Source organism: Onychostoma macrolepis, chromosome 02 (genome assembly GCF_012432095.1).
Source record: "Onychostoma macrolepis isolate SWU-2019 chromosome 02, ASM1243209v1, whole genome shotgun sequence".
In the NCBI taxonomy this organism is placed as follows: Eukaryota; Metazoa; Chordata; class Actinopteri; order Cypriniformes; family Cyprinidae; genus Onychostoma; species Onychostoma macrolepis.
The window spans coordinates 22,068,752-22,081,473 of NC_081156.1; the positions used below are offsets into that span (position 1 = coordinate 22,068,752).

The window sequence follows — 12,722 nt, forward strand, 5'->3', positions numbered from 1 at the left end:
CTGATAGAATAGAATAGAATACAATACAATACAATACAATACAGTACAAAACAAACTGAAGCAAAACTTAAACTGAGATCTGTAAGTTAAAAATTTTAAAAAAGAGAAGAAAAAAAACGCAAACGTGAATTCTTAGCCTATATAGTTATCTAAACATCGCTATGAAGTAGGCTACTAACAGTTTGCACAATACACCTGTGTGACTGTAAATGTCTCAGAGTTTTGTTACCGTTCTGTGCCATTCGTTCGCTATTTCCAGCACTTAATCAAGTCACTCTTCTTTAATACAAGAGGACGTTTTATTTCACATGTCATTGCGTTGGCTCACGTGTTGAGCTATTTCGTCCGCAAACTTTGAAGTATTCGGTTTCTACAGCGACTCATTTGGCGCACATCATTCTCTTTCTATGAAACCTGTAAACCGCATTCACCGGTTCTATAGCGACACCAGCTCTATATAGCGGCTTGCCCGAGCATTCCAATTATTTTGCTTTTACTAGAATTCAATCAAATGGCTTCCCCAACTTATTTTTTGCATGTGCGCGGCACATTATTTCTTCTGCGCGGCCGCACATGTGCGCAACTTAGAGGGAACATTGCTTGTTACTCAGTTCAAAATGAGGACTAAAAAAAAATCTAAGTAGTGCGATGAACAATGTATACACAAAAACAGGACCAGTTAGTTAGAAGTAATTCCCCAAAAAAAAGAAAAAAAAAATACTTCTGAAATATCTGAACATTCCATTTTATATGACTTCAGAAAATAAGCTTTAAAAAAAAGTGCTGACAAGTATGCAATAGGTTTCTGTTGAGACAGAGTAGCTTGTGAAATAGAGTACACTTATTTTGTCATTTTGGCTAAGCTGACATTTCTTTATTCAGCTTCAAAGAGCTCCTTTCACAGTTTAAATAAAAACTTGAAAATAGAAAAATGTTGTAATTACTTTTAATACAGGGCCACTGAATGCAGTTCCCTACAAATAAAAAATTCATCCATGTACGAAGGCGGGAATTTAGATGATGTTTACCTCTGGCTATAACCGGAGACTCAAGACTAATCAGTGCATTGCTTTATGCGCTGGAGATGTTTCAATCTGTGAAGTGTATGTTTTGGAATATTTAGTACTGCTAATCCAATTGTAGCAACATATGGTTACCTTCAGTTGTCATGCATAATCTTCATGTTTTGAATTATTCATAGATCTCATTCATGACATTCCGAAGACCTTTGATTGTTCAACCCTAATTCGTTTGCACAAATCACAAGCTATTTATATACAAATCTTATGAATCAATGTTCTTTCTCATTTGAGAACACGGGAGGGCATTTTGTAATTGGAATCTGAGTTGTACCCCCAAAAGGTGTAAAATCTCATATCCCTTGGCTTTGGGCCACCAAACAAATACATTTCATTGGGACAATTAAATGTTTTATTTCCAAACAAACCTGCACAGACGTGAATGTTTGAGACGACTTGAATGAAAAATGTATTTTCAATTTCACACAGCTTTTCCTCATACATCATTGATTTGTGCCATGAATGAATAGGAAAGGCCATAATCAATTTTGAATGCTTCACTTATTCATTTATATATCTAGCTTTCGATATCAGACTCAGAAATGATGTGACTGATATTTGTCAAACTTTTATAGTGGAACTATAAAGTACAAGAATGAGAGATGAAAACATGTTGTTATGGTGCAACTAACCGAGTTTTTTAAACACTTTATAATCTGATTTACTTTCTAATCTGCAAACCATTCAAAGATAGCTACTGTGTCTGTAAATATCTGGTGCAAACTTTGGTACCCACATCAATATGTTGAATTCTGCTGCTTGTAACAGAACTGCTTGTTATGGTTATTTCTTTTCCCTCCTGTTCTGAGGTTCCGTCTTTGTTTGTTATTGACTCAGTGTGCTGAGATATTTTAAAAGGTACCCTCACTTTTTTGATAGATGTGTTTTTCCCTTTTAACTTCCACCTGCGCCGAGGGAGTTTTATCCCTGCCTCAGTGTTTTGTTCGGTAATCCATTTACAAGTCATTTTCCTGCAAAACTCAATTGAAGCCGTTTCACACTAGCAGGCGACAATATTCAGATGTGTCAAGCTTCACGTTACGTCCGCTTTTTCTTGAATCTGCATATTGCAAAACGCTTGGGTGAATTTTCAGCAAATCTGTGGTGTTCGAAAATTTCTTTTTGAGCTGTCATGGAATGACATGATTATGAAACATATATGAGTATGGATTGCACTGAAATTTCTGCCTCCAAGATTTGACAAGAAACTGTTATTTGAACAGATCAGTTTACTATTAACAGCATATCTGACAAGGAAAAAACGCTGTGTGCACATGAAATGATCCAGGTTTAATTGGATTTAATGTAAACGGTAGCTGATGATGGATGATATATTGACATAAATGAGCTTGTGGTTACAGTTGATGAGGCACACACAGCACCCAGGTGTGATGAGATTCATGTGGAGAAATCCAGACTGATGAGCGCAACATGAAAAACAAGCTTGCTGTGTATTGCAGCATATTGTGGTCAGAATTCAGACGAAATTGCATTTGCATTTTCTAGCAGTTTAAAATGTATGCATTAAACGCATATATTTGCCTGTGCATTTTTTTTTCCACAAGTGACAGTCGTCTTGTTATCGGTGCATTAATAAAGAATGATGTTCACAGTTGCTTGACTGTCCTATCCACTATTACATGTGGCATTTAACACATCTTGTGTAACAGATATGAAAATGTGCCATCTTTCCTGAAAAATAGCTAATTTATTTTGATATGCACAATATATGTTGCTATTTTAGATGTTATTGAAAAGTCGCTCATTTAAATATGAGCACAATCTCTTTAAACATTTTACTATTTAAATGTGAAATTGATAGTTATGTAGTTAATGAAGAATATTAATGTTGGTACATTGCCCTCTGTGAGGTATTAAATGTGAATTAAATAAGCCAGATAATAAATTGATTGATTATATTTTGCCTTGCCCAGCATCTATTATTAGCCATGCATAAACTGTGAGAGCACAACTGCAATTGAAGAACCTGCATTTGAAACTACTTTAGGAAAATGAATAAATTAGGCAGTTTGTAGTGGCTTATTTATTCAAACAAATAGGAAAAGATGCAAATTTAATAGACTTAACTGTGATCAGGAAAAGCTATTTATTGCAGTGTATTAAACAGCAGCAGTTGGAGAGATCCGTTTAGTACACAAGAGGAGGGTAATCTGAGGGTTATAGCTTTTCTATTTTTTAGAAGTTAATTCATGGTTTGTTTTGTTCAGCATAGTATGTGATTATTTTTTGACATACATTATTATTTTTATTCAGTAATACATTTTCAGCATACAATTGATCAAAAGTGACCGTAAAGACTTATAATCTTTCTATTCATCAAAGAACCCTAAAAAATGTATCATGTTTTCCACAAAAATATTTAACTTTTTTGACATTGATAATGTTTCTTGCACACCAAATAATCATATTAGAATGATTTCTGAAGGATAATGTGACATTGAAGACTGGAGGAATGGCTGCTGAAAATTCAGCTTTGCCAACACAGGAATAATTTACATTTTAAAATATATTAAAATAGATTACAGTAATTTTAAATTGTATAAATATTTCACCTTATTACTGTAGTTTTGAGTATGTTTACTTACATTATTATTATTATTTTAAATAAATGCAGCCTTGGTGAGCAGAAATGCCTTTTTTTCAGAAACATTAAAAAAAATCATATTGATCCTAAACTTTTGAATGATAGTGTACATAAACAGCAACAGCAGCATGAATAAAGTCAGCAAACAGTAAAACGATACTCCTATTAAAGTAACCGCATGATTTATTCATGCCACAGTGTGCACTGGGAGCTCCTAAACCCTTAACAAATCAGCAACATTATTAATTATAAAGCGGTTTGGTTCAGTTAGCCTAGTTTGGACAACATAATTTTGGACAATAAATTTTGTCAGTCTAACAAGTGTTTTATGTAGATTCATCATGATTCACTATTCTATTGTGTGACTAATGATAAAATGTCATTTTATTTTTACAGTGTAGGTTTAAATCACATCTTTGCATGCACAATGCTGGAAAGCTAAAAGTTCTTCCAGTAATGTAATCAGACAGTATTTTTGTTTGCATAATGCATCTTATGCAAATAGAATTACTGGGGTGATTGTTTAGCTCATATACATACAGCCTTCTTGAGATGCATGGGTGGAATAAAATGATAGTTAAGTTTACAGAGGGGAAGCAAATGAATGAAGGAATGAATCAGCCAGTGATTGAATCAATGAATCATTCAAGTGCGTCTGGCTATTCTTCACAGAAAAAATAGAAACCAACATGTTCATACTCGTGTCTTAGAGACTTTTTCCATTGCATGCAAGTCAGTGCTGGACAAAACTGCGTTTATTGATTGAGTGTTATGACACCAAGTCGAAACCTCAGGATTTCAATGTGAATTGAAGTACAGTAAAAAAAAAAAGAGCTAGCTTGTAGATGTGCCAGTTTTCAATTACTCCCACAAACTCTTTGGACCTTCTGTTCTGGGCATTATTTTACTATGCTCAGTTGCTTTGTTTTTGTAGTCATCTATGGATATCCACCCACAAGTTGATCTTATCCGCCTGGACGTCTCTCAGCACTAAAACCAGGGGGGTGGGGGGAGTTTTCAAGGTCAGATAAGCATTCCGGTAATGACTCAAGTTTTAAAATGTGCTACCGTTCCAGAGTGAGGGTCAAACTGAAAAATGTGGTTATATTTGATTTTGCAGGGGAGAAGAGCAGCTATTTTTTTTCCCCCTGTCAACAATCTGTTTGAACCTTTAGATGGATTTGTAAGAAACACATTATTTGTTAAACACTTGCTCCACTGTGCAGAGGCGGATACAATAAACTAAATGAATAGTCTTTACATTCATGTGGGAGTCTCTCTTGAGGATGCATTGATTTTTTTTTTTCATGTCAAAAAACATTCAGTGAATATGAACAATAACGTGTCTTCTTTAAATGTGAAAATGTGTCGTTCGTTGTTACCCTGGTCAACGCTATTTTTAGATTCATACCCAGAATTTCAATTTAACCCTCATGGATCCTCTAGAGAAAAACTTTTACTTTCTTTTTTTTGAATTGTAAAACTAATGTCATCCAAATGCCAATTTTCTTGTCTCACAATGTAGCTTGTCTCACATTGCAGCAGCCTGTAGCAGGCTGAATGATGTAAAATATGTTTTTTTTTTGGTAACATGGTGAGAGGTTTCTGAAATATTGACTTTGCCTTTCTGTGTTTCAGATTCACATACACTCTTGGAGAAGGCATGTGGCTGCCACTTAGCAAAAGCTTTGTCATTCCTCCAGCTGAGCTGGCCATCAACCCCTCTGCCAAGTGCAAGACAGATATGACTGTCATGGAGGACGCAGTGGATGTCAGGTACTGTAGGAGATGACATTTTTAATCTTAGCTTGTTTCAAAGAAGAATAGCTGAACATGAGGACATGCTGAAGTGCATTAGTTGATAGTTCGCCTAAGAATTTCAAAGTCTGAAAAAAATAAAATAAAATTAGGGCTTATTTTAACCCTCTGATGCATGAATTATTAAATCACAAAGTAAGATTTTTTTTTACATGTTTGTTTTTACTTTTAAACAAGTGAAAAATCATTAAAAAATCAATATTATTTTGAGGGAGTTACATATATGTCCACTGTAGTGGACACCATGCATCATACGTATAAAAAGTGAATCAATAGAACTGAATGTGTGGTCTTAAAAAAAACAAGTTTTTAAAATATTTAATACGTGAAAATGGTTTGAATACGCATAAGAACATTCAATAACAACAAGCTATGTCAGGACGGCAGTGTAACAAATGTGAAGTGTAACATACAAAACATAAGAGTGTGTGTCTATGGGACAGGGGTGTGTGGGGGTGGGGGGCTATTCATACACAGGTGAGCACAAATACAAACACACACAAGCACACACACCCTCCCACCACACGATCAAACACAATCATGCACACATATACTGTATCTGCACTCATACAGTATACATGTATACATGCCTACACTTTTATATAACCTAATAAATAAATATAGACTGTAAACATTGAAATAAATGATCAAATCTGAAGACTATTTAATATTTCTGTTCGATAAAACCATTCAAGTGTAAATTATATCATAATTTTAATAAATCATACAAAATAAGGCAGAACCTATGTATTGGCTCATAGGCAGAATTATACCCTTTGGTGCATGATATCCACTGTAGTGGACAGATATATTTTCTGTCACAGAAAAATATTGTTAAAATCTGGATGAATCTATATTTGACATCCTATTTAACTGAAAAATGCTACATCTTAAATGGTTCAAAATGGCTTCCAAATATCTGTCCACTGTAGTGACCACGATGCATAAAACAGTTTGGAGCAGCCTTAATTAATCGTCAGATTAATTTGTGATAATTGATCCTACACTAAGCCCTGTCTTAAAAAAAATGTTACCAAATATAGCAATTGTTGCCATCCACCATTTTATCATACATGCATTTTATTAGTCTTTGAAGGTCCGGGGTGTTTAGAAAGTTTTAAATGGAATTTTTTACAGAAATGTATATTTTTACCAAATCTTTAAATAAATCATAAGAAGTGCATGTTGCATAACATCAGTAACAGCACCTGCATTTGATCCAAGCTACAAATTAAAATAAAGTAAAGTAAAGTAAAGTAAAATAAAATAAAATATTGAGTTGGGCCAAAATAAGGTTGATAGTAAAGAGTTAATTCTGTACCCCATATGTTATATGAACTTCAGATCACAAAACTGTGCAATTTGACAATGTCTTTAAATGCCTTTTTCTCAGTGTCTTTTTACCACTGTTAAAACTGCACTTTTCATGTAAAAAGATGTGCTTTAAAGCTTATTTGAGAAAGTAACAGTAACCAAGGTGGGCAGAGTTTAGTAAAGGGTCACTTCTTCCTCACTGGATGCTATTGACTAAATGCATTGCTTAAATTAAAGTTGAACCATATGCATTTTCCTTTATATTATTCCTTCATGCCATATTTGACAAGGAAATGTCAAAGATAATGATACATAAATGTGGTTTCTGTCAGACATTATATGCACTTGCTAGAAAACACTCTGGTTTCACTATAGTTAAAGTAACTAAACTTTACAAAAAAAACTTCAACTAAACACTCTAGAAAACCTCTAGGCAACAGAGCATGACAAATTAAAGATGACTGATCTAGGATGTCTTGGGTGTCTTTAAGTTGACTGGATAATTACAGTAAATTACAGCAACATGCCTTTTCAGTGCCTGTGGTTCCAGACTTTAAAGTAGCCTCTGTGTTTTCAGTGTCTTTAACTGAAGTATATACAGTTAAAGGCTTTGTGAGTTAAATAAGGCCCTGGAACACTTGTCAAGATCCAGTTTTGTCAGTTATTCATCTTGTACCTTTTAGTTCTTCAGAAATCCTGTTGAGATTCTTATTTTCAGTATTGAATATAATTGTGTAGCATCTATTGATTTAATTTAGCCACTATACTTGACATTATTGTTTGAATGGCACTTCTTGCAATTTGTCAAATATGAGGATGATTTACTAGTAAAGGATTCCACTGAGCCACTTTATTGAACTGCAACTCGTTAAAATTTCCAACCAAACGAGGTGACTTGTATTTCTGTGTTTATTTATTTATTTTTGTAAAGCCTCAAAATTGATGTGGCTTGACATTATCCAGACCTTGCAGGGGCTTTGAATGCATTGCCAAAGGGCACATGCTGATTTGATTAATTTGTTTTTAACCAAAAATTGATTAATCTTGTGATTAGTCTCTCACTGAATTATCATGGTAGCTGGTGTTTAAAGGAACTTTTAAATATTTCAGTGCTCAGGGCCTTAAAGGCAGTAAAATGGAAAAGTTACTTTTGGAAATTCAATTATAGATATGGTTTTGTTCATAAGAAATAATAAAGTTGGAAATAACCTATAAAACATGCTGCTGTTAACCTCAGGAAAAAAAAAAAATCACTGTCTGATGTTAATTAGAAGAGACGTTGCTGTTAAAGCTGAATCTAGTTAGTAATTTCTGTCTCTAATTAACTTACTGTCTATATAACACACACACTTGCATACTGTACACACACAATTAATTTGAGTCTTTTATGGTTTTTCATTTGGCTGTTATTGTCTTTACTCATATTTGTTTTTTAAAGACGTTCATGGAGGTGTTATTTATACATAAATACCAATATATATATATATGGCGGAAAGTGAAATTTTCTTTGCTCTGTCTTCATTTTTATTTCGTTGAAAGGTCCTCTAAGTGTGTCCTACTGATCTCCTGCAGAGTGGCCAGCTTCGCAAGGTCCACCATACAAAATTTGGCAGGCCATGTGGTCCCCTGGCCCTGGGCTTGCTGAATATTGCCTCAATTCCTAGTGTTTTTCGGTGCACTGGAATATTTTGAAATAACTCTTACCATGTTAATAAACATTTGTCAGAGAGATAATGTACTGCCTGATCTTTAAAGGGATAGTTCACCCAAATATGAAAATGCCATCATTTACTTTCTTCTGCAGGATATAAAAGAAGTATCCCTACCCCTATCTAGGGTAACATGAGATGAACTGATGAAAGTAATTGATGAAAGAATTTTCATTTCTGGGTGAACTATCCCATTTAAGGACTATTTAATTGAGTCATATAGAAAACTCAAAGGGGTACCATTAACCCTAAATAAGAAAAAAAGGCATTTATAACCTCAGCGACAACGTTAATATAAGATATTAAATAATTTGGCTGGCTCATTGGTTGGAATTTAGTCTAGAATTTATTGACTTGGCATAGCCTATTTGTGAAAGTAGAGGGGAATTCTATATTTAAGCATCATTACTAGCACTGATCATCTTTGACTACTGTTAAAGCTGTAATTATTCCTTAGAGAATTAAAAATTAGTATAATAACATGTTTTTTATGATAGTTTGGACGTCTGTGGACTGCAGTTCCCCACACTACCCAGAGCCTGCTTGTTTGGAAAATTACCATAGCTGTCGACTTCGTACATCACACAGTAAATATTTGTTCATTTCAAGCACAGCAAACACATTTCACTACCATTGTGCAAGTGAACCAGAACACCGCTTCTACTCCCAGCAGCATAGTCTGATTCAAGGAAAAGCAATCTTGGAACTGCACAGAACAATCAGTTTAGAGAGAATACAGTGTAGAGTAGATTATGTATTGGTGTCAGTAATGGAGATGTTTGGAATGTCATTGCATTTATGTTTCAGCAGGATTGTTCACCAGGGGTCATGCGAACATACAGTAGGTGGTCTGCAGCCAGACCACAGGGGACCTGCCAAATATTGTTTGAAATTGATGTCTAAAACAAAAATACAATTTTAAATTCAACTGAAGCTGAAGTTCAGAAGTTATGAATCAGTTTTAGTGTGTCTCCTAGACACTTAAAATGTAATGTACAATGATACAACTGACACACTAATGCAAAGTACATCAACTGACAGAATATCAGTCTGGATAATGGTGCCAATTTTTCAGTGATTCTTTCTGCAGGTTACATAGTTACACCAGTGGTGAGTGAGTGAGTCGGTGAATCATTAAGTCAGCTGATTCATTCGAACACAGTGATTCATTCAGGAATAAAACAAGTGACTATCTAAATTAGTGAGTCATTGATTCATTCTATGAAATGATTCATTAATAACACTGAATCGTTTAATATAGGAACAAATGAATCATTGAATTATTTACCCAACCAATTCATTCAAAAGTGTTGATTTATTCAAGCAAAGCAGCTCTACTATGACTTTGGAACTAATTTTGTTGGAAAACAGACAAAGTAATATTGTTTCTAAAATTAACTTCTTATTTATTGAGCTGTTATACAAAAGCAAAATTAAACTATTATTATTATTATTATTATTATGCAAAGCTGAGTGCAATGTCTGCGGCTTTAGAACTATATCAGAGATTATGACTGATTAGTGTCTTAGCTTTTGATTAAAAAGTATTATGTATCACATTTGTCACAGAGTGAATCTTCTATTACTTGGATGGCCTTCTTTAATACGGTCTTAAGTGAAGGTTCATTTTAATTACTTCTTGCTGCTGTTGAAAAGAACAGGCTGCACTTTTTCAGTGTCTTGTCTGAAAATGCTTGCTTTGTATTTGGAGTTAAGCTACTAATTAGAGCTTCCACAGACTTTCTGTTCTAAGCCCTGCCAATTGAGATCCTTTGTTCACAGAGGTAGATTTGTCTCAATTTGTTCAAAGTGCCCTCATTACCGTGGAACGGGAGTCATTATATATTCTGCCTTATTGCGATAACATCTTCCCCTAACGACCATAACATCATGACTTTAAAAGGTATGCCTTCTCTTGTGCTACTAGTATTTTGCTAAGCTTGGTGAGAGACGGAACCTGAGGTGAGAACTGCAGTGTTTTTTTATTAAGTAAGGTGGACATTTACTGAGAATCTCCAGTGATTCATAGTTCACTGTGAAATGTGTGATGCTTGTGCATTAATTTATTAATTTCTTTTTAAGTATGAGGAATCCTTGATCTTTTTAGCAGGATAGATACTTTTATTCGCTTCTTTATTTTTAACAATGTCCCCAGACATTCTATTCTGACCTTAACATTACAAGTGACGCATTTAATCACAGACTGTGAATCTGAAGGATTAAGAAAACTAACAGCAGCAACGATAGACAGTTAAATCCTAATGGTGGAGAGAAGTGGAAAGTAGTCCTGAAAAACTAAAATATGATTGTTTATTAACTTTACAAGTAAATGTTTTGATTTTTTGATTTAAGTTTTCAGGACATGCCTGAATGCATGATCTGAAAGTGTAGCCTCTAATTCCTTTTTTCTCTGTCTCTCTGTTTTTATATTTATGCATGCACTTATTTGATTGTCATTTGCATAATTTTTAAACACTGACAGACTGTGTCTCCACTTGGCTTTGAGACAGGAATCATTGGCCACTTTATAACAGAAAAATAGGAAAAACAAAACTTGGAACGTAAAGGCAGTGTTTCTGTCTTGAAAACGAAATCACAGTAGCAGAACTATGAATCCATTTATCACAGCACTCCACTTCTCCAGCAGCCTGGTGATTTCACACTCTTAAAATATATTAGACAATAAAAGGTCACTGGTTTGCTCCTTCATCATGACCACTGCCCATTCATATTTCATAGTAATGATAAATATTTGGATGTTTCAAGTGCTCTAGAAAGCGAAAAAAATAAATATAACCCAATACAATTTTCCAGCCACACAGCTAAAACCAAGGTCAGAGCAATGGAGTTCATCTGTTCAAGGTTTAGCCATCAGTGCTGTTGTTTACTTTTGCTGCTTTGGAAAGCTTTTCCCTTTAGCTGGATTTATGGTAGCATAGAGAAGACACAACAGTCAGTTCCAGCTTAACGTTACTTGCCTCTTTGATATCCAGTTCTTGACATTTTTATGTATTGGATAAAGTGAGTATAATATAATAAACAAGCAGATTATAATTACATACTAAAGATGCTAGAGGTTTTTTGACCTGCCATTACTAACTGAGTTTTCTATGCATCATTGTTCATCAGGGAGGAGCTGATGATTTCTTCGTCCTTCGACAGTCTGGAAGTGCTGCTCGACTCTTTTGGCCCGGTGCGCGACTGCTCAAAAGACAATGGAGGCTGCAGCCGAAATTTCCGTTGCATCTCTGATCGCAAATTGGACTCCACTGGCTGTGTGGTGAGTTGTCGTTGACCGTCTTATTTTTAGGGCTGCATATAGTAGTACAAATTGAGAAAAGCTCCCAAATGAAGAGAATTAATTTATAAATTCAAAATTGTATTATTATTTGAAGAGTTCATTTGCAAAAACACATAACTCTGTTTTTAACAATTTTCAAAAATCATGTTTTTTCATTGTGCATTCCAATTAATCTCAATCAAACTGCAGTTGGGTTATTTTGATTAGGGAAAAAATAACTAATACAATAAAACACAATAAAAACATGATTTTTGAAAATGACTTTAGAAGTCCATATATTGTTAGTTTTATAGTCATATTACAAGTTGGTGTATTATTATTATTATTATTATTACTATATTTCAGCATTGACAATTTAATAACTAATAACAATTTTTTTAATGATTTAATTACACATTTTTAATATTAACCTGACAGGTTTTTTTTTTTTTTTTTTGTCTGTCACCCTTTGCAATCCATCTCTTTTCTTGTCTGTTTCAGCTGTGTTGTTATCTCTCGCTTGATGTAGACTTCTCTGTTTACTTGTTTACATACTATCATAGACACAAAACAGAGATAAAAAAGCCATTTCGATGCCTGTATCACCATAAACTTTACAATGTTTATACAAATTTGAAGAAAGAATGCCCTTTTGTTCTCAATTTCTAAAAAAAAAAGTGTTTACTTTTACAAGTTAGGGCTTCCTTGTCTGCCGAAGGAGTTTATGTCACTTACCATGAAAAATCGTATTTGTTTCTTCCATTTCTTTTTATTTTACATCACACTCACATCGTCCTCACTTGTGGCTGTTAAGCAGCCATGAAATGAGCCAGGGACTCTGATTTCACTCACCATCTGGCTGAGGTACGCTTAAAGTGTTTGATTTCTCACTCTGGCATGCGCCGTGATTAGTGTGT

At 34.3% G+C, this 12,722-nt stretch overlaps 1 protein-coding gene across 8 annotated transcripts in view; it reads left to right on the plus strand.

Annotated features, from left to right (window-relative positions):
• Positions 1-12,722, plus strand: part of astn1 (astrotactin 1) — a 377,633-nt gene that overhangs the window by 244,231 nt on the left and 120,680 nt on the right. For all 8 annotated transcript variants that reach the window (XM_058749876.1, XM_058749884.1, XM_058749890.1 and 5 more), the window contains 2 exons: positions 5,323-5,460; positions 11,655-11,805. In XM_058749876.1, coding sequence (XP_058605859.1) covers positions 5,323-5,460; positions 11,655-11,805 — 289 coding nt within the window. The remainder of the gene's footprint in view (positions 1-5,322; positions 5,461-11,654; positions 11,806-12,722) is intronic.